We start from the raw sequence: 21,430 nt of genomic DNA, 5'->3' as shown, positions 1-21,430 counted from the left end.
TGTGTTTCAATCTAAGTTAGATAGAACTATGAAAGCTAAAGAACTTTCTATAATATAACGGCCCCCAAATGAATATTTTATTCAAACATCCTCCGACCTGTTTTGACTTCACAAGCCCTGCCGGACTTTTGGAGAACTGTCTTCACTGCGTTGATCAACGCCATGTCACAGCCTTTAAGATATTGTCAGTACCCAGCATAGAGAGAAGTGGAAAAACAAACAGCACCTGGTTTTCCCAAGACAGAAACGACAACGGGGAGTTGCTCATCTAAATCACTGACACGAGAGCGATACTCCAGTTCGCCGACTAGATCTGCAATTAGATTTACAGTTCCAAGTGTGGAGTTTTCAAGGGATACCGTACTTGGCACTGAAACTTCAGGCGCCCCCATCACGGGCGCTAACCAGATGCCATCAAATGTATGTGGGGCTGCCGGTGGCCTTCATATGTATGAGTAACTTCAATTAGATTACATTTTGATGAAAACTCACAAAGGTGGATCTTCTTTATAGTCCACTTCTTGGCTGGTAATAGGCAGGATGACTAGAGGGTTTCTCTGACTTGTCTGCAATATATGCTCCAACAGCCACTCCTTATATACTTCGAGACGTCTCATCCCGTCTTCATGTTCTGCGCCTGAAATGTGTTTGGCAAGGTCCCTCCGAGTCCGTCAGCAAACGCTCCATAAGATTTTCAAATTGATAACGATTCACAAACCATCTGAAACGAGTCACAGGGTTAATGTAAGGCTCCCGGCCAAACTTTTCATGGTACTCTTCTCTGAAGCTGTCCATTGTATGATAAGCATCGTAGACAAAGGTGTTGATCCCAACCTAAACTTCCCCATCAGCATAGTGTCTCTGCAAAGCTGCTAGATGAACTGCATGATAGCCTCACATCTTTTAGATACTCCTGAACTGTGACGTTTACAGCTTCATTTGGTGGGAAATCTCTCCAGGTGTCAGCTATGGAAACCTTATCCGTCTTGATGCCGAATGTGGCCTCCATGTCAGCAAGGAATAAATCAATTAGTTGCATCTGCTTCGTGTTTTGAATTGGAAGAAAGTCAACAGGGTAGACAATTGAAATAGGAAGCTAAGTTTGTTAACGCATGTGCAAACTATGCCTGCTGTTTCAACTTACATCATTGTAGGTAGCACTCGTCTGATTGAGCCAAACGCCCATCCATTTCTCTAACGAGATAATACTTCTCGTGTACATGGCGGGCGAATCAAATCTCCTGAGATAGATTAGCCAACTCCATGCCCAACGAAGTCCGGAAAACGTACGGGAAAGAGGGTACTGCGTTGTCCAAGGGAATCAGGTTATGAGTAAGGCGGATCTGGAAAGCTCCATTTGCCATGGCGGGCCGCCGACTGCTTCCTGTTGCTATGGCATGATTTTCAGCGATCCTCGGCCCTCTGCCCTTATTGCGCCGAGTCAAACCTACTGTCTGTGCCAAGGGTGAAGTCCAGCCAATCATACGAAGCAATGGCTGCGCCGCTTCCACCGCTGCTGCTCCAAGCAGACTGATAGCCATCTGCTCTTGGATTGAACGGCGCATGGTAATCAACAGATTCCGTGGGCTCCTCTCGGGCGATCAGTGAGCCTAGTTTGAGAGTACCCAGGAGCTCAGCTCCGGCATCAATCAGTCTCTTGATTGCTGGGCTTGTTACAGTTGCCGGTTTGGAGAGGCTATAGAACGCCCGATCCCCTGCTGTAACCCGGAGCCCTTCGACGTCGAATATGTCTTTAACCGCAAATCTCACACCACCAAGTGGCTTGTCCTCTGCATGGACCCCAGGTATACGTGAGCTCACTGCAACTCCGAGGCTTGTATAGAAGTCACCGCTAACACGGAGGTTTTTGAATGGTCTGTCGAAATTTTATCCCATTAAACTGCAGTCTCCATTGCGGCCGGGTTCGAGTCACACTGACGTACCCTGGGGTAATCGGGGGCTGGATGGCGACCATGAAAGCCCCGTTCACGTCATCGTATATCCTGTGGACAGTGTAAAGCTTCCCGTATGAGACCATGCGAGGACCTGGGAGTAGCTGGCCGCCAACCTCTTTGTTGAGGGTGGTCCACCATTCTGGCCTCCACCCCATGGGCAGGCTTTCGATAGAAGCTGACAGATTCGGCTGTATACTGTTGTCCTCTGTCACAATGATGATACCCGCAAGGAACTCTGGCTGGAATATATCATCGATGTGTAGCCAGGACTGGATTTGATCGTGGAGCCAGGTTGAATTTGGAGTCTCCATGGGACCCAATCGAAAAACCGTGGCAAGTGAGGGGAGAGTGGTCGGTGGGTCAATCTGTGTTTCATAAATTACTTCAAAGATCCATAAGTTAATCGGAGCATGGACATGCCTCTAACTCTGGCAGTGTGAGGAAGCGCTTATCTTCCAGCTGAAAAAAGGAGTGATGCTCAATCACTGGGACAGGTGTTGTAGCGTAAGTGCGCTGCAGGCAACCCATTGGTTGAATAACTAGACTGTCACCCATTCTGAATACAGTTCGTAAGGATGTAATTAGAGTGCTAACAGGTCTGATGGAGTAGATTGCGGAAAGAATGGAAAACGCGAAGAGATGGAATCGGGCCTTTGTGAAGTGGGTTTTCTGAACTCCAGCCCGCGTTTCTGGTTCAACAAAGAAACCCGATTTTGTCTAACCTGCTCTACCACCAACGGATATTGGACGGACATATCCAACGTATCAAAGATAATCTGGCCATATTCAAAGGCGCCGGATCCATAGGATGGCCGAGATCAATGTTAAAGCCAGAAAAGCAACGAATCCTTGACGATGTTGCTGGAAAGCTTATTCGTGACTATGAATACCTTCTTTCTCGTTCCTTGACTCTACCAGAGCAGTGCATTCGCGCCATGTTGGTTGTCATGAATAACACCATGATCAAGGAGTCCTGTGATGCCATGAGTCAGGCCGAAGGCGTGGTAAAGCTCATGTCTTGCTGTTATCTTTGTACCGCTCTCTTTCACTGCGTCCTTCTTTTGGGCATGAACTTTGCACAGTTTGGACAGGGAGGTCTCAGCATATGGATATGGGTTGCTGTTTCACACCTATCTCTATACTAGAGCTGGTTTGGATTAGGTATGGTTTTCCTGGCAATGTCTCGAGAATGCCCAGGAAACCAGGTACGTGGACACCTAGAATCGATCGCAATGACACTGAATGTGGACCTTGAGTCATGGACACAGTGGCGCACATGACTGCGTTGCAGTTTCTATAAATTGGGATGGAAACTTTGATGCGTCTATATCCAATCATCGTGCCGTTCATTATATATATCACTAAGTTATGACAAACAGTTGGTTTTTCGTGACAACCCAGGACACTGTTCTGGGATCAGAGCAAGATGACATTGTGATTCTGGTTCAAGGCTGTGTTTTTCTCAAATTAAGCATGGTGGTTGGACTTCTAAGCTACCAACATCCTCCCTCATTCTTCATGGTGATCTGGCGGTATCTGTCCACTTGGTCAACCCCGTACCGCGGCGCATCGGGTCTAGCATCAATTTCGCGCTCAGTTGCCCCTGTCTATCTTGGCGATCATGGGTCTATGATACCACAACGTTTGCCGACTAAGTGCCGTGAGCCTGAACGGCACTTCAGTCCTCTGAATGGCCTTTTCGTTGGCTCGTATTTGTGATGAGCCCACCAGGTATTCTCGGGAATTCTCCCCCCGCATCGTTCTTCCAATTAACGCGAACATCTGTTCTTCATCCTCGGCTCAAACCACGAGAAACACGACGGAGGGCGGGGGAAGGAGTCGAACCGCAATATAAGTATATTATCATGCATTTGCCAAGTTCTTGTGCGCAACCACCACCTGGACGGAATGTCACATCTGTTGCGTTCTTTCTGGGAAAAGTCAATTCAGCGACGGTTCATTTACCTTGATCTGGTGCGGGGTTTAAGCAAGAGACAACATCTGAGCAGCCATGGCGCCCCCCTTTTCGGCACAGGTGGCCAGCAGCTCAGCCAAATGCCCATTCTAGCAGGCTGCGATGTCCACATCTGGAAATCACAGTTTACATGCCGAGGAGGTGGCAATATGAACAGTATTTTTCAATGACTGCAGACAAATGCCGAATCATTCCATGATATCCAAGTGCCGGTGCACCAAGGGCCCGCGACGAGGCGGCTTCTGGCATATAAAACGGCACACGACCACAGGCTTTGGCAAAAGAGGACCTAAACAACCATTGACAAGAGGAACACCTACTATTCTCATCGTTTATCAGCATCATGAAGCTTCTGACTGTCTTGACTCTTCTCACCGGGCTGGTTGCAGCTAGCCCGATTGACCTTGAAAAGCGACAGCGTATGTTCCCTCTGCCCCAGAAGCTCCTTCTTCAAAGATCCTGCTACTACTCCCGTATCATGAGAGTAACACTGATTATTACGTAGTGACAGGAAATGAGTTGCGTGTGGGCGCTTGCGAGGAGATCACTTTCATTTTTGCCCGCGCCTCCACTGAGACAGGCTATCTCGTACGTGAAGCACCATCCAGGTACCAAGGCCCCCATGCCCCATGCTTACAAAGGGCAGGGTGGCTCTACAGGACCAGGAGTTTGCAACGGCCTGAAACTGGCGCGGGTGGGCCAAGTCGCTTGCCAAGGTGTTGCACCTCGGTATACAGCCGATCTGGCGTCCAACTTCTTGCCTCAAGGCACCTCGCAGGCGGCTATTGACGAAGCCGTGGAACTGTTTCAGCTGGCGGCGTCAAAGTGTCCGAACACTAAGATTGTTGCGGGAGGATACAGGTTCGTCCATTTCTTAGACATTAGTATATTCCTCGCTGACGAGTCACCAGCCAAGGAACGGCGGTCATGCACAATGCGATTCCCGCACTGCCCGACAACATTAAAAATATGATCAAGGGGGTGGTGCTCTTCGGAGACACCCGCAATCAGCAGGATGGCGGCCGTATCCCGAACTTCCCAACTGACAAGACCAAGATCTACTGCGCCGTCGGCGACTTGGTGTGCGAGGGCACTCTCGTCATTACCGCAGCGCACTTTACCTATATGGCCAATGTCGCGGATGCCGTAAGCTTCCTTCTTGCGAGGGTCTAGAGGTCATTGTGACTATCGTCAACCTTGAGTGAGCTATGTTGGCGAGGAGTTTGGTTTCGGCAGCCGTGTGGCCCCTCGTTGATGATAGGGTGAGATAGTGGCAGTGCCTGTCAAGTGATGAACCAAATAGGCCTGTTACAACTAGGAGTGTACAAGAGCACAGATTGATGAATATGATGGTCTCAAGGCAATGTATTTCCTCCGTAAGTGGCTCTATCTGCAACGGACCTCCCTATGTAGATAGTAAGGTGCTGTCTGATACAGTACATCATCTTGCCATATTCCCACTTCTCGCTTATTTTCGGCATATAAAGCTTTTGTTCCTTGTTTTAAAAGAGGGTTGTCATGTACTGCCATCTGAGCGCTTTGTCAAGATGTTGAATATTAACAACTGTGCTTCAAGAGAGACCCCTCAATTCCGCTCTAATGTTATTCTCTAGACTGGATATGCAGTATTTTTGGCCTTGGTGGCACATGTTCTGCGGAGTCGGGGAAGCACAGGAATAAGCATTTAGCACGATATCGTTGGCTGATGGGAGTGCTTATTCGGAAGATCCAACAAGGCCCATGTGTCTATCTCGCCATCCATGTACTCGGTCCACAAGCTAGGTAACCAAGACCCATAGCGGATAGCGGTGAAAAGATTGTATTCATATCAAATGTGTTTACTATCATCGGAGGAATATTGATCCTCTCTTTGCCAGAAGAATGTAATTTCCGACTCAGGTGTGGAAAAGGGTCCCAGGTGCAATGTCCAGGGGCGAGCGGGAGTAACCGCCGCATTCCTCTACTTGGGGTAATGCAATGACAATATGGAAAGCCCGAAGGACGTTGAAACCGACACTCCACTGCTACCTCCTAACGGAATTTAGTACCGACCAACATTGAAGGATGCGTAGGATTCGACGATCGTTGCCATACTGCAGTCCCCGGCCTGCTCCCGTTCCGGCCCTCTTCTACTTCTCATGTCAGAGAGACAACAATAACGTTCAAACGGGGCTATTGGCCGAGCCACAGATACAGTCAATATATACCGTTTCGTAATGGACAGAGAAAGGAACGAATGAGGCAGGGAAAATGTAAAAAACTGCCTCCCCACCGTCAGGTTTGAGTCCCAAGCACATCCGTGCTCAAAACTAAAAATCCCAAAGGCAAGCTGAATAGCCATAGTCCGCTCGCATGTGTTTGCTAATTGAGCGGCATTGGCGAGTCTGGATTCTCGTCATCTCAACGCGCTGATCGATGCAGAACCGGGCCGGCGAAAGGATCAGCTTGGGACGGAGATAAAGTAGTTGTGTATAGAAGGGCTGAGTGTCTGCGGTTTCGGTTTGGGGGAATGGAAGGGCAACGGATTTGCACGGTGTGTTTTTAGCGTGTATAAATCAGACCCTGGTAGGAAGATAGTCATATATTCATATTCATCAGTCATGGGAGTCACATCTATATATTGACGGGAATAAAGCCTGTACAGTCATATTACTCTCTCCGCTTGAGAAGAGCAACCACACACCATCTCCGCCTATTCTCCGGCCCCTCACCTTCACGCTCGGGCATCCACTCCCGCCGCACCTCACCTCCATCCTCGGTTGTTGAAATAAGATCCCGCTCGTGGATGCGCTCGATCTCCAGTCCATTCTGCACGGCCGTCTCAAAGAACCACGAGACAATAGCACGCCCCGTGTGGAACCCTGCCACGACCCAGACCCTCCCGCCCGGCGCCAGGAACCAGTTCATTGTGCGCACTAGGTTCTCATGCTGCGAGCGCATCCAGTAACAGTCGGCCGCGATAATGCGGGTAAAGGTACCGCGGTGCGCGACAGCCCACGGGTCCGATTCCAGCGTGCCCCATTCATGCGGCTGGCTCGTGATTTTTGTTTGTGTAGTCGCCAGATTACGACGAACGTTAAACTCGATAGCGCCGGTTAATGCTGGCGACGACGGGTGATCGGTGATGGTGACAGCAGCAGCGTGCGCACGCGCACATATAACAGAAGGCAACGCAGCGCCAGCGCCGAGTTCTAGCACGCGCTCGTCGCGTACCGTCCACATAGCCGTGTCGGGGTCGAGCTCGCCCCGCGCGGCGAGGGTGTCAGCCTTTTCCACGCCCTCGGCGACCACCATCGCGGCGCTCCAGAGGAAATGCGCAAATAGCTTGCGGCCCTCGTCGACAGCATTCACGCTGCCGTCTTCGGAGGGTAGGCCGGCAGCGATCTCCTCCGTGCGGCGTTCGCTCTGGCTGGGGTACGAGGGCACCATAATCTCGAGGTCGCCGTAGCGCGGGGAGCTGTACAGGAGGCGCTGGCCGGGGTCTCCGTGGAAGGAGGGCGCGTCGTCAGGAAAGAGATGGGGGAGAAAGGCGGAGAAGAGGTCCTCAGCAGAGGAGTCGTCGTTGTTGTCTTTATCGTCGAAGTCTGGCGGAGGGGCAGCCTCGGTGGGGATTGTGGACGCAGACGCCGGTTGGCGGCGAGGGAGAGGGCGGATGCGTGAATGGAGCATGTTGAATCTCCCGCCAAGTAGCCCCTTTGGCTTCCGTCCTGGATGGGGGAGAATGTCTCTTGGGTGCTTTCCAAGTTATTGTGGTTATATAGTACTTGGACGGAGCACATGAATTTTTGGTGAGGGTCATTGCTGGATGCTTATTGGCGGTGAGAAACTGCCAGCGGAACTTTTCCGCCGGTCACATGATAATAGTCACATGACTATGAGGTGAGCCAACAATGTCCTTTTGGGATACCCTTAGTGGTTCTCCATGGATTCAGCGAAGATTGGCAGCCAGGCTTGCGGCTTCAACCTCGCAATCAGCAGCTAGACCTATCCTCTCCTTCAGAGTTCGCTTTTCAGCGGAAGTTGCGCAGACGACTGTGTATCGACCAAGGAGACACCCTTGTTGTCAAACGTCAGGGAGCCAACTTCCACGCTCTGGCTATCTATCTCAGACATAAAATCTGCGATGAGATCCGTGAGAATCACATCGCTCCCCTTCCCGCTGGAAAGCCCGATAGCCGTTGGCAGCCATTCGGTCGAGTTGGTCAATCGAGAGGTGAAGGACGTCTGGCCGACTGGATACAAATGTGCGTTAGTTAACCTCCCTTTAAACAACGCGTAGCCGGGATCAAAAAGAGTCTGCCTTACCGGGGAGTATAGCCTCCGGCGACCCAGAGTAAGGGGACAGATTGTAGAAGAAGAAGCCGATCCCTGTGAACTGCTGGGACCCGTCCCGGTATGTATCTCCATAGTCCGGCTTGCCACTACTCCACGGCAGGAGGAGAAGTGTGTCGGAGAAGCCTTCCTGAGCAGGGGGCAGGACATTAGTCGTATACCACGACTCGAAAACGTTCCATCTCCGGGTGCCTGCTTTCTCTTGCTCGTCCGTCACTGTGGGAAGGTAGCCGCTGTATTTTTTTAGGTTTGTCAGTCCAGAGTCAAGCTCACCTTGCAAGATACTCTCAGTTAGTAACAAAGAACAAGTGATGCATACCGCTTGGATTGTAGCTGGGGGTTGAGCACTGGATCTCGGCCGTGGGTTTGTCTATACTCGGTGATGAACGGGCCAAGAAAGTCTCTCCATTGAGGCGGGTTAGCGGCCCACTCGAAGACATGCTCGAAGTACTTCTCCAGAGTCGTGTTTTCGGGGACTGATTTGTTTTTGCCCAAACATCTTCTATGCTAAAACGTGTTCGTTGAACCCCGAGGTAGGTTTCAGCTTCGTGATAAAAGACTCCAAGACAGCGTCGTGATCCGTGCTTGTCTTCGGCCAGTATTCCTCAGGGTAAAGAAGCTTCTGTGGTTTCTGCAGGATTTTAGAAGTTAGGATACATGACATACATCCACTGAGAGAGGAGTTTCCAAGTGTGTCCCCTACCTTGGAGAACTTTGGATCGTTGGCGGAGCCGTACAGGGCTCGGGACAATTTTGCGAAGGACACTGCATCACGGGCAAAGCCGCCAACAGTGTCGGCTAGCCTGTAAAGAAATTGCGGTCAACCGAGAGACCATAACAAACCATGGCTCTGCTTTCGGGTGGGGTTCCAGGCATACTTGGTGTATGGGATAATTCCCTTGAAGCTTACGGCGTCCAGCGAGGGCCGTATACCGTAGAGGCCCTGGACTGTAGCCGGAGCGCGAATACTCCCGAGTGCTGTTTCGACTTCTGTTACCTATATGGACGAGAGAGGATGGAAGGAATATGATCGATACACATACTGTCAGTTCCGAGAGTAAAATCCAGCCAACCATACGAGGCAACCGCGGCTGCACTCCCACAGCTGCTCCCGCTTGTCGTTTGATATCCGTCCGCGCGCGGGTTGAACGGCGCATGATAGTCGACATAGTCACAGGTCGGCCACTCCGAGCCTGCAAACTGGGTAGATTTTAATTTCCCGACAACAATGAAACCAAGCTCTAGTATCTTCTGAACAACGTCCGCATTCTCGGTGCGTGGGCCGTGTAGTTCGGTGTACGCTCGGGAGGAGCCCCCTGTGCGCAGCCCGCTGAGGTCCATTATATCTTTGATTCCGACGCGGGTTCCCGCGAAAGGCTTCTCCGTCGTTGGTTTATGATATAACCGGGAGGGTACGGCTACCGTTAGGCACGAGGGACACGTCTCTCCGTATGCGGCGGCGTCAAGAGGCTTGGAGCTATGACTCGGTCAGAAGGAGTCTTGCTTTCGTCGTTCCAATGCTGTGTATTATATTCTCTCTGTCGGCAGACGCAAGCAAAAGTCCACTGACCTGTACGGATCTTCCGTAGGCACAGTCGGGGCAACAAATGCGCCAGCATAGTCCGGGTATAGCCGGTAGGCCGGATGCAGTCTTCCCATGTTTAAGAAGTAAGGTCCATCATTCACGCCGGACGCAAGGGAAGTGACGTAGATTGAAGATGTATTATACTGTTGGAGGAGCTCTTCCGCATCCTTTCGGATAGACTTCTGGTATGCCGGCGACTGCAGGACGACATTTTCCAGGAAACGGGGCGACCAGACATCGTCCAACCGGTCGAATCTCTCGATGCTCTCGCTGAGCACCTGTTTCGCTGTCGCAGAATCATGGATCGAAAAGACAGTGCACGGGACTGCGATTTGATTGGCATCAACGGGATCTCCATGTTACAAAGAGAGAGAAAAAGATTCAGTCAGCCGAGTAACAGATAAAGCTTGGTCGGAACTACCTCTTTGCGTACGTCAGAAATTTGGTGGACGTAGTATGCAGTCTCCCGTAGTCGGAGCGTGATTGATGCGGATAATTGGGAAGCCATGGCAGCGACTACTGTTCCATAAGAGAGAATTGTTGCGAGAATAGCCAGGGGAGAAGACACGGCTGCGGATAATAAAGGTCAGATTTATATGGCGAAGGCACGACAAAGAGAAATGAGGCTGGAAAGTGACTAAGAAATGGAATCTGTCAAACGGGGCCCGCTGGGAACACAACGAACAGCCCCACAAGGGACAAAGAAATGCCAGACCAAATGGAGTCTCAAATTGCGGTGACTAGTTAGTGGGCTCAGTCATGCGCTGAGCGCTCCGGGCGTTAGTACAAAAACCCTCTCAGACCGATCTCAAGACATATGGAAGGGCTGCTTTTGTAGCGGCCACACCGAAGTAAAGACCAAGGCGAAACCAGTGTATGCGCGAGACTGAGAGTATGTACAGAGTCGCGGTGGAAAAAGAAGGGTCAAGCTTGAAAAACCTCAAACCTTGAGAGGTCTACAGTGATCGTGATTAGCCAATTTACTCGAGGACTACCTACTGTAGCCTCCATCTTGGTTCTGTGGGACCCGTGGTGGAGGATCGGGTGGATGAGAGGCTCTTAGGTGGTCCACAAATATAATGTTGTAAAGTCCACTCAGGCAGTTGAGCATTTATGTTTGTTATATAGGGACTTCTGATAATGCTGATATCTGACTATCAAGTGACCTAACCCTGGTGGAGTGAATAAGCTGTTTGAGTGTTCTACCTAAATACTGCAGATCAATGGCAGCAGACAACACTGGGTTGACAAGGTAGACGACACGCTTGAGCTATTGTAGTTCAGAAATGTCAAGGACAGTGGCAATCCTCATATTTTCAGCGCAACAGCTCTGGGGAAGTATTCCATTACAGACTCGGGCAGGATGGTTGCTGAGCAATTAAATCTGCAGTCTCGGCGAAGATTGTCTCTGGATCTCCGCACGGAGAAGCTCGAACCCGGTAACCACTACAGACGGCCATGTCACTAGCGATAAGAGAAACCAGCGGACGGATTACATACCTGCTCCGGAAGTTTGGGTAACAAGTGCCAGAGATAGTGGCACATCTCCCGTTGGTGGCAACCTCACGCAGATAGAATGTCTGAGGAGGATAGAATTTGTAGTTGGTAAGGTACAGGCAGAATGAATTTGGATCCGGGCTAGACATTAGGCATCAGCCAATTGAATGATCCTTAGGTGCGCTGCATAAGGGGGGACTGAGCATACTCAACATAGTTCCAGCACACCTCCCAGTCTTGGGACACGGATACAATATCACTCGGCCCTGGCTTGGTAATCTGCAAGGCACTGGCCGTTGCTAGTATGGCCGCAATGGAGGCAGAAACGAGACGCATTATGACGGTACTGGCGCAGGTTGATAGTGATTGTAGAAGAGGCAGACAATTTATCGGACTGAGGAAAACACGACGACTTAGAGTAAAGAAGCGGAAGGTGGTCGAGAGACGGGAAGAGAATTGTAATGGATGGAAGAGAGGCTCCTTTTTATATAGCCAACGCCACAGGCTCGCACAACGCGTCCTGTGATGCGATGGGAGAAATTCTCCATCCACGACATATCCTTCCTGCACGATGATACGTGCCTCACTGCATCCAAGTTCGGAGTATATTACGACGGAGCGTAGTGACAGGTAGTCTAGAGCAGGTCAAACGTAGATCTATATTCTGGGAAATGGAAATCAAGTCGGAGGATCAGCTTCAGTACCCAGATTGGCTGAAACGTTCTGGAATAAGTGAGAGTTTACAATAAAGATACTAAGACCTAGTGGAGTCGTTCTGACAATGTTCGAACTATGATGGTCAATCTCCTGGTCATTGACTTCGTGGTCCTCCTGATTTTGGTACGTTGATTACTAGACTTGATCGTCTGCAGAAGCCTTACTGCCCAATAACGCGTTCCGCGGGCAGTGAAGTCACAACAATACGAGACATTGCTATGCATGAACCGCATCCATCAGCCATCTGTACCACCCGTAGATTGACTGATCACATCTGGTTGGTGGAATAAGCACCATCCGATTAGCTGCATCATCTCCTTACCTTCGCCCTCGTATACGAACGAGATGCCTCGATCCAATGAGCGTAGTCAGGAAGGTGTCCTAGAGCAGCTGACCAGCGTTCTTGAGATTTATTCCAGTCTGGTGCTTTGAATCTAGTGGAAGATTTGCCTGCTGTATTGCATTTTCCACGCCTGCATATCCAGTTGACAAAGCACAGGTCGGGGTCTCGAGGGAACTTTCCAGGTCGCACTGCAGGAGAAGCCTTTCTCTTAGGCTCTATCTTTACGTTCACTGGAAGAGAGGATACTCTACCTTGAGGCTGTAAGTTTCTTTTGTTGGCAAAGGTGATGTGTCCCCGGACTACGCAGCTCCATGATACGTGTGGGTGTCTCACTCCACCGACCAAATCAGGTCGCCAATAGCTGCTGAATAGACAGGCAGCTACCTCTCAAATTTCTGATCTGAATGGGCATATAATGTCGCATGCATGACTATGAGTCCACCTTTGGGTTTTCTTCGGTCTCCTAGTTTTTAATAGCTGTTTAATTGGCGAAGACGTGTTTAATAGAAGTCATAAGGCTCGAGAGATCTCCATGGTAGTAATTTACGGGTGGATATTCCCTTGTGTAAAAGAATCAGAGCAATAGACTTTATTGGCTGAGAGATTACCTCTATAACTGACGCCATCGGAACACAAGGAACATTCCTAGGGAGATGGTGAGATGGGAAAGATGGAAGCCGCAGACTGGAGCGCCACCGCAGACGCATCTACACCCACATTAACGCAGGCCTCATTTGAGCCAGCTGCCGCACATTCATCATTGGACAAGCAAGAAACACCCGCTGTTACTCACTGTATGGTTGATGAAGTGTAGTCAGGTAGTTGCAGGAATAATGAAACAGGATGGACGATCTATTGCCTTGGCCGAATATAATGTGTGGACAGTCGAGGGAGGAATGATCAGCCATGGCAGCTGATTGTTACATGTTACATAGTCGTTGCAACAAAAGTATTCGATCTTGTATATATTTCTATTCGTAATCCTTTGGTCGTCGGCATACTATAATTACACTTTAGGTGAAGACTTCCATGGACACTCTCAGCGGGAAAGGTAACATTTCCGATGCACCCCATGGATATGCACGTATCGGTAAGATGATGGACTCGTCCGACCTGCGACCTGTACTTGGCCACCAAGGCTAGCATGACGCAGCTATTCGGGCTAGCTTGTACGAGAATTTCCATTGCGTGACCTCCAGTTTCCTGACTGCAAGAGGATTCCAAGGGACCCTAGTGAACCACATGTCATCAGGACCGGCCCCCAGATGGCGGGAACGAAGCGTCCCTGCAGCAGGGCCCTCCGAACCGTGACATAACGACAGATGCCGTATCCAAAAGACGAAACGCTGATTGCCCAGCACACCTGGCTGGCCACAGTTTCGTTGCTGCCGGATGTTGCGGGTTCTGGTTCTTGGCGGCTCCTTTCCCGTCCGGCTCGTGCGGTCGTCGATCTTGCAGGCTCAGTAGAGGAGTCTGACACCGGTCGGATGTTCAAATCCCTGCTGAAAATACGGTCGATAATGCCCAGACGACCGAGAGCCAGTGCCATGGCGGCAAATGCAAGGCCCATTCGGGTCCATGACAGAAAGGTGCGCTCGTTGGCCAGGTGGTCTCGCAGTTGCGATCCGTCGTTAGCCACCGACTTGGCGAAGAGGAAGTGACGGAGTCGGGACACGATCATTATTGCTAGTGAGGAACATGCAATGTGACAATTGAAATCGAAACTAAATTGGGGTTGAATAGGAGGAGCCGACCCCTCCGCAAGAAGTTGTGGTCTCGAACTCCATCGATATATGTTTGTGCCGGTAACGTGATCCACCGCCCGCCCAACACTTCAGAAGAATTAGTTCGAACAGATACCCTTAAGTCCCTCTTGTTGAGCTGTACGGAGTAGATTAAGATAACCAGTCAGACAAACTGCTTAATAAAACAGTCAGCTAACGCTCATCACACCCGAAATCCAAGACAGCAATAGTCCGTCTCCTGATGCGTACCATTCAGGCCAGAACACAGCCCCCACTAGCGACCAAGACTGTAGCTGGTAAGCCCTAAGGAGCCTCGTTTCCCCCCGACGCCGACGCCGACGCCGACGCTTTTACTCCGACAAAAGTATAGTAAGCCCCGAGTCTTTTGAAGATTACAAATAGATGTGCTGAAGATATGATGGCAAAGGGACCGTGTGGAATTCGGGAGATCTACCGAATAAGTAGACGCGATGGACCACGCTCAACCTACCAAACTAGGCTTCTTGGCTGTGCCTGCCGCCCCATATAGTATCGGGATTCTGGTCTTTGTACTGGTGGTGCTGGCTGCTATCGGACCATGGGCTGTGGTTGATTCTATCTTGAATGTAAGTCTGCCTATTTACTTTTACATGAGTTTACACATTGGTTAAAGTATGTGATTTTTAGTGTTATTTGTCATTTGTGCATCGCATCCCCGCTGCAGATGGGAAGAAGTACATCTCGGGACCGGCGTACACATTTCCAAATGGACAGATGGTTGATAAGTTCTTGGATGCGCGAACGAAGAGCTGGGAGTGGGAGGAGAAATATGGTAAGACGTATCGCATTTGGGCTGCCAGTATCCCTGAGGTGTATGTATACCATTTCCCCTTCCCCAGGACAACACAGACACGCTAAAGCTGCGATACTCAATTCGGGAGGGGATAGTGTCATAACGGACCCCAAAGACGTTGAGACGCTATACCAGCAGTCTACCGACCACAATAAGGCGCCCCAGGCGAATGCCGGCTGGCTCTTGACCCAGCTGCTTGGGTCAGGCTTGGGCCTAATTAATGGGACTCGCTGGACATCACTACGGAAGACTTTGGATCCAATGTTCTCCCACAGAACTTCCCTGCAGTATTTCAGTGATAGCCTCGACGCCGGCGCTGAGAATTATGTTGCTGGAATCCACCAGTTCGCGAAAGCGGACCAGGTGTGCGCAGATGGCAAGAGCATTATCCTCAATGCCACACAGGCACTGCAGCGATATCCCTTTTTTGAGGTCGCGTCGATGTTCTATGGGAAAATGAGTGAGGAAGAACAGGAGCGACTGTGGGTTCTAGGGCGTCGGTATTCGGAGGTCTTTGCGGCGATCGTGTCTGGAGGAATTCATCGGTCTAAGCTGACCAGGTATCTGAATACAAAAGCTTGGAACAATGCGAGAGACTATCAGACGGCCTGGCGGGAGTTCAACAGGGAGATATATAAGCGGAGAAAGCTCACAGCCTCTGAAGCGCCGATCGTGGTCCTCACGGAAGCCGCCGAAAGAGGTGAACTGACATACAATGAGGTAGGTATACGATCCCATGAGATGATGGTATCGACATTCCTTTAGTGAGCATTTGGATTGACAGTATATCCAGGTGACTGACACGATTGCCGAATCCACCTTTGCTAATCTGGACATCGTCACCCACGTTATCTCGTCATGCATAATTCTCCTAGCCGATGCCCCTGAGGTCCAAAAGGACCTTCTCCAGGAGATGAACAGAAATAAAGCGGATCGAAAAGCTTACATTACCAGAAAGGACACTCTTCTGCATTACTGTCTGTTGGAATCGCTCCGCCTTCGGCCTGTTCTATGTAAGTCTTCGTCACTGCTACACCACGAGGGCTGGAATATCAGTTGACCGAGTGAAAGCATTCACTTTCCCCGAGAATCCACCGAGGGAGAAGGTGCTGGGAAACTTCGTGATACCTAAAGATACCACCGTTATTGTTGATGCTTTTGCAATTAACATACGGAATCCTTTCTGGGGACCTGACAACCGTGCATATCGCCCCCAACGATTCGCGGGCATCAAACAGAATCAGGTGAGAATGGAACTTTGTTTCATAAGGGCTACTAGGAAGCGTATTGATCATCTCATAGCTCCGGTATAACCTTGCGACTTTCGGCTACGGGCCAAGAAAGTGCCTCGGGCAGCATATCGCCGATAAGATAATCAAGGCTGTCGTTTATCACCTGTTCACCCACTATAAGGTGTCTCTGCAGCCAATGCAAGCCATCGAAGGAGACTTCAAAGTGGACAAGACGAGCTGGGTCGGGTTGTATGATGTTGATTTGAAACTGGATCCAAGGGGACCTTGTGTTGACAAGGTTGATGTTTGAAACGTCATTTTTTATGTGTTCAAAAAAGAAAGCAAGTAGCTGCAATCGATGGGAAAGCCTGACGGCCGTATGAGATTCCATAGGAAACTGTAGACAAAAGGAGTGAATACTGGCCTTACTATCACAACAACGGCCCGCTTCTACTATCACCATCTTGCAAGGGTTCGCGATATGGAATACACCGACGAAACATCGCGGCTTAGCAGAAATACGGCCCTCGGAGGTTGTGTCCGGCGGGTAAGCAGTATCAGTAGAGGCTCCGCACCGTGAAGCGAAAATGGGACGAGAAGAAGGCGGGAAATGAAGTTGAAGAAGAGGGGAGATCAGGCAGGAGATGCGCTAGGCCTAAATGGGCAGATTGACGGCCTGAGGCTGAACAGGAAATGTATCGGCGCGTAAATTACGACCCGCTCAAACGAACAAACAACATCACCTCCGTCACCAAGGCTGTCAGCCTGTCACCCCATCTGATGGACTCGACAACTCCGACTTCGCGGCTATCGACCGGCGGTTCTCAGCTGAGCTCTTCTGGTGGCATACAAAAAGGCCGGCAGCGCATCATCACCGCATGCCTGACATGTCGCCGTCGGAAGGTCAAGTGCGATCATGCGCAACCGGTCTGTTCGCCTTGCCAGAAAGGCAATCGTGCCTGTACGTATGTCAGTCCGCAGCCGGTCTCACAGGCCTCCTCCCGTACGGTGACCGGAAATCGAACGTCCCGATCCAACCTCCGGTCTGGCCAAGAGGAAATTCGTACTCGCCTCGAACGGCTAGAACAACTTCTGGAACGAGCAATATCTGGTGGCGGTACCATCTCACAGTCACCCGATGTGAAGGTTCCTTGCGCTGAAAGCCCCTCCGATACTGACCAAGGAGGAGGTGCATTGCCCAACCCGAGAAACGAAACCTTGTCAGCCGATGGTTACGATGGTGCCTTACTGCTGGAGGCCCAAGGAGGCCAATCTCGCTGGGTTTCGTCTCTACACTATGCCCTCTTGGCTGACGAGGTACGACGTTCCTCCCCCGTGTTTCCTGGTGTCCACCGCTGACAACATAAGATTCACGATGTCAAAATGCTACTGGGAGATCAAGCCAGGGGTGGGGTCGTTGACAGTCCGCCGCCAGACCAGACAACCCCTCCATTCCCATTTTCTGGCACGACCGTGGAGAGCCTTGCGCCTTGGGCGCCCAGGTCGGCAGAGGAATGCTCGGCATTGCTTGAAATATTCTATTCCAATGTTGATCCAATGACGAGACTAGTCCACAAACCTACGCTCCGACGACGGTTCACCCAATATGTCAACCAGACATACGGCACCACCGTTCAAAGTCCCGGTGAAGAGGCTGAAACGTCAAGATCCGACCATAGCATCCGTACCTTTGAGCCTCTGGCATTGGCCGTCTTTTACTCGGCCATTAACAGCGTGTCGCCTGAAGATGTGACTGCACAATTTGCGGCCGAAAAGGAGACCCTCCTGGCACAGTACCAAAGAGGAGTAGAACTTGGGTTAGGGCGAGAAGGCTTCCTCACAACCACAAGTATTGAGGTTCTCCAGGCGTTCGTACTCCTGCTGGTACGAAAGTAGTCCCCATTCGAACTGATCATCCCTATTTGGTGTACTGACTAGCCCGCTAGACTTGCCAATCCCGGGAGGATGACATGGCAAGGACATGGACTCTTCTGGGCCTTGTTGTCAGGATGGCCCTCTCGCAAGGTCTTCATCGAGAGCCTTCTCTATTCCCATCCAGTAATATGGATGTTGTCCAGGTCGAGACTCGTCGGAGGCTCTGGCATCAGATATGTCATCTTGACTTTCGTTCCGCAGAAGGTAGGGGCCAGGAGCCCACAATAGCAGATGAGGACTATACTACCCTGTTACCACGGAACATCAACGATGACGAACTCATTGAAGGAGCACATCCAACTACAGACGCATACTCACCTCCTGGGTTTACCGATATGACAGGACATTTGATACGTCTGCACGGCATCCACTGCTTCAGAAGAATAGTTCGGAGCACGTATAGGTTGGAGCGGAAAATCAAGGCTTCAAACGCCCATGGAAATGGTAATGTGTATCCAATCGCAGAGCTTCAGTCATTGTTTGTGGAGGTGCGAAGCATGGTAAATGAGATGGTCACTCATATCCAAACTCAATACCTGCAATACTGCGACCCCCGTATTTCCGACCAGCGCATGGCCCTTGGCCTGGCTGCGGTAATTGAATGGCGATGCTGGTCCATTTTCTGGCTGCGAACCCCAAAAGAGTACAGACAGGCTGTCGTTTCCCCCGAGATCAGACAAACGTGAGTTTGGTATCCTTATGACGCTTTCTTGCTTCTGGATCCCGAAATATAACTGTTCCGTTTAGGGTGTTGGCAAAATCAGTCAGCCTCGTAGAGAGCCTGAACATGATGCCACAGGATAAGGATGCCCAGAAGTTCCAATGGCATATAGGGGGCCACGCCTGTTTCCAATCCATAATGCACATCATATCGGAGCTGGAAACACCAGAATTTCAAGCGCCCACCCACCGTTCGCTCCGTTCTCGAGCGCTGGACGCATTGAAAAAGACGATGGATACAAGGGGACGTGATGTTACGCCAATGTGGAATGTGATCAATCGTATCATCTCGAACTGTCTCGCCAAGAACACGCCTGCTACATTCCCTTCAACACCATTCCCTGACATGTTCTCCCCGAATGGAGTGATGCCCGGGGTAAGCTCCGCAATCACCGTCCAGCCTCAGACAGTTGCACACAACCTATCCGTGTCGGGAGGGCTTACCACTACAACCCCGATGCCTGATCTGTCAGACTTCGGGAGTCTGGATATGCAGGACCCCACGACGGCATTTGACTGGGTAAGTGAGAGTAAAAGGTTGGTTGAAGACTCTCTGCTGATGATAATGGGTAGGAATTCTGGAACTTTGACCTCACAGATCCTGGGTTCCATTGACATTTTCCAGTTCTTACTGCGTGCCCTGTGAAGATTGACACTTGTGGCGGAACTTAATGTTTTCGATTCTAGCATATGATATCCCGTGTATGAAAAAGTGACCTGTATGATGAAAGTATGCTACTTAATTGACAAAGTGAACGACTGAGCTCTTGGCCAACAAAAGAATATGTTCATGACTTGGCATCAACTAGATCAGTGCTTTTCGTGCTGTACACCCGGGGACTGTAATACATGGTCATATACACCCCCTTTTGCTTCTTGTACGAAAATGATAGATATGTATGTGTGCCCGTTGACGACGACAGTGGGTGATGAGGACTATTGAGGTCAGCGCTGACACAAATCCACGTTGCAAACAAAAAGGGATTACCTACAACAGCTCTTCCAAGTGCTTGCAATAATCTCTCTCCAGGTCTTGCCATCCGAGCTTCCCAAAGAACAGTTGTAGCCGATTGGCAATCTGCACATCACTTTCACAATAGTGTCGGACGGGCAAGTAGACCTTAGGCTCAGGAAACCATTTCCCTGGCCGCAGTTCAAAATTGAATATTGTCCCTGCTGTCCGATGGTGATTTCGCGGCAACTCTGCCTCCTCATCGACTACCCCGAAGATAGTCCTCCACAGCTCGTCCAGCAGTTCTAGGCCCTTCGCCGTGTTCTCGTCTGTCAAACGGCCTCCGAGACAGTATGCCTCTTTCACTACCCGCAAAGACGTCTGTGGAATTCGCACATATATCTTTATTCGGGACTCCGCCTCGTCCACGCAGTCGACGCTGATCATCTCCCCCTTTGCCGCACCGTGGTGGCTAGCCATCCACGCCTCCAGGACCGACAATGCGGCGATGGTCTGCACACCCCAAACCTCACTTTTCATCGCCAGGCGGAGAATTGAGTCGGAGATCACCCTCATGGTGCTCTTTCCGGTTTCCAGCGACATGAGAATCGGGAAAAAGTACGCCTTCGTGGTGACTCGGCCCGCGTCGAGATCGAACGCCAGGAAGCTCTGCGTGGTATGCTCGCCTCCTGGTATCTTCGCACTGAGCCCGGCGTAAGAGTCCGGACGAACAAAAAGGTCTTGGCGAAAGTGCTCGAAAAGCGTCAGCGTGGCACCCACTTCAGTTGCATCGTACGAGTGCATGAACTGCGTGACGGCAGCTTGGTTGAATGGGTCTGCGGTGGTTCCGGCTTCAAAGCCCACGGGCTCAACACCAAGCCGGATTGTGCTCTGCGATTCCGATCTCCCATTGACGTTCCAGCTCGGTTCCAGTGGGGAAAAGTCATCCGTCAGGAAGGACCTCCAGGGTGCGTTGCTTGGAGACACCTGTGTCGAATTCCCAAGTAGCGGTCGAGGGCCCAACAATGGAAGAATATGGGTATGATATAGAAGGAGGTACTTGTAATGTGTATAAAGAGGATAATTTGCCTTGGCAAGAAGCTTGCTCATCAGAGGCCCCGTTGCCCGCCACCAGAACCCCGTGGCTGAAGCAGGAGTGGGCAGCGGAAGGGCACACGATAAGACATCATAAGGAGAGAGACGTGCGATTGAAGAACTGTCATGCGCATCAGAGTCCCCATTGGTGAGATGCTTCTGCGTTTTGCATGGATAGCCAGCAGCAATGCCGTTGAGGCCAGACGGAGCAGCAACTATGGATTCAGCGCTGGGTGCCATGTTGAATGCTGTGTAACACGGATTGGCTGCTTTCCAGAATGTTGTTTGCTGTTTGTTTTGCTCAATATCTCCTCGCTTCGGCTTGGGCTCGTGCGAGGCCTATCTATATACAGTCCGATAGCGAGGCGTCGCCTAGAGTTTCCGGATCAAATTCTAGTGTCTGCTTTCTTACCCGCGAATTGTTCGATGTAGACTTCGTTGGCCTTGCATTTGCATCAGCTCTCGTAAGCCCGGTGCTACACTTTGCAACCTCCGTTCCTACGGGATTCCGATGT

General features: G+C 50.7%; 8 protein-coding genes across 8 annotated transcripts; 4 read left to right on the top strand and 4 right to left on the bottom strand.

Annotated features, from left to right (window-relative positions):
- Nucleotides 1-624: 624 nt before the first annotated feature.
- Nucleotides 625-2,266, bottom strand: ATEG_08435 (uncharacterized protein; the record flags this gene model as incomplete). Its single annotated transcript, XM_001217056.1, has 6 exons — nucleotides 625-834; nucleotides 899-1,096; nucleotides 1,145-1,241; nucleotides 1,291-1,384; nucleotides 1,452-1,876; nucleotides 1,944-2,266. The coding sequence occupies 6 exons, from the start codon at nucleotides 2,264-2,266 to the stop codon at nucleotides 625-627; spliced, it is 1,347 nt and encodes a 448-aa protein (XP_001217056.1).
- A 648-nt stretch (nucleotides 2,267-2,914) lies between these two features.
- ATEG_08434 (uncharacterized protein) lies at nucleotides 2,915-3,674 on the top strand (the record flags this gene model as incomplete). Its single annotated transcript, XM_001217055.1, has 3 exons — nucleotides 2,915-2,959; nucleotides 3,117-3,160; nucleotides 3,335-3,674. 3 exons carry the CDS (start codon nucleotides 2,915-2,917, stop codon nucleotides 3,672-3,674), a joined length of 429 nt encoding a protein of 142 aa, XP_001217055.1.
- A 599-nt stretch (nucleotides 3,675-4,273) lies between these two features.
- Nucleotides 4,274-5,103, top strand: ATEG_08433 (cutinase family protein; the record flags this gene model as incomplete). Its single annotated transcript, XM_001217054.1, has 4 exons — nucleotides 4,274-4,349; nucleotides 4,442-4,518; nucleotides 4,577-4,791; nucleotides 4,842-5,103. The coding sequence occupies 4 exons, from the start codon at nucleotides 4,274-4,276 to the stop codon at nucleotides 5,101-5,103; spliced, it is 630 nt and encodes a 209-aa protein (XP_001217054.1).
- A 1,440-nt stretch (nucleotides 5,104-6,543) lies between these two features.
- Nucleotides 6,544-7,599, bottom strand: ATEG_08432 (putative nicotinamide N-methyltransferase; the record flags this gene model as incomplete). Its single annotated transcript, XM_001217053.1, has 2 exons — nucleotides 6,544-6,566; nucleotides 6,642-7,599. 2 exons carry the CDS (start codon nucleotides 7,597-7,599, stop codon nucleotides 6,544-6,546), a joined length of 981 nt encoding a protein of 326 aa, XP_001217053.1.
- A 1,165-nt stretch (nucleotides 7,600-8,764) lies between these two features.
- On the bottom strand, nucleotides 8,765-9,921 carry ATEG_08431 (uncharacterized protein; the record flags this gene model as incomplete). Its single annotated transcript, XM_001217052.1, has 3 exons — nucleotides 8,765-9,060; nucleotides 9,306-9,739; nucleotides 9,833-9,921. 3 exons carry the CDS (start codon nucleotides 9,919-9,921, stop codon nucleotides 8,765-8,767), a joined length of 819 nt encoding a protein of 272 aa, XP_001217052.1.
- A 4,698-nt stretch (nucleotides 9,922-14,619) lies between these two features.
- Nucleotides 14,620-16,041, top strand: hasH (cytochrome P450 monooxygenase hasH; the record flags this gene model as incomplete). The annotated part of the gene is made up of 4 exons (XM_001217051.1): nucleotides 14,620-14,754; nucleotides 14,816-15,000; nucleotides 15,077-15,701; nucleotides 15,775-16,041. The coding sequence occupies 4 exons, from the start codon at nucleotides 14,620-14,622 to the stop codon at nucleotides 16,039-16,041; spliced, it is 1,212 nt and encodes a 403-aa protein (XP_001217051.1).
- Nucleotides 16,042-16,906: 865 nt separating this feature from the next.
- hasF (Zn(II)2Cys6 domain-containing transcription factor hasF) lies at nucleotides 16,907-18,834 on the top strand (the record flags this gene model as incomplete). The annotated part of the gene is made up of 3 exons (XM_001217050.1): nucleotides 16,907-17,530; nucleotides 17,582-18,097; nucleotides 18,160-18,834. 3 exons carry the CDS (start codon nucleotides 16,907-16,909, stop codon nucleotides 18,832-18,834), a joined length of 1,815 nt encoding a protein of 604 aa, XP_001217050.1.
- Nucleotides 18,835-19,656: 822 nt separating this feature from the next.
- hasE (7-dimethylallyltryptophan synthase hasE) lies at nucleotides 19,657-21,155 on the bottom strand (the record flags this gene model as incomplete). Its single annotated transcript, XM_001217049.1, has 2 exons — nucleotides 19,657-19,804; nucleotides 19,861-21,155. 2 exons carry the CDS (start codon nucleotides 21,153-21,155, stop codon nucleotides 19,657-19,659), a joined length of 1,443 nt encoding a protein of 480 aa, XP_001217049.1.
- Nucleotides 21,156-21,430: the final 275 nt, after the last annotated feature.

This window comes from Aspergillus terreus, genomic scaffold (assembly GCF_000149615.1).
Source record: "Aspergillus terreus NIH2624 scaffold_12 genomic scaffold, whole genome shotgun sequence".
NCBI lineage: Eukaryota > Fungi > Ascomycota > Eurotiomycetes > Eurotiales > Aspergillaceae > Aspergillus > Aspergillus terreus.
The sequence above is the reverse complement of the archived record's forward strand: the minus strand, read 5'-3'. Positions and strand labels throughout refer to the sequence as shown.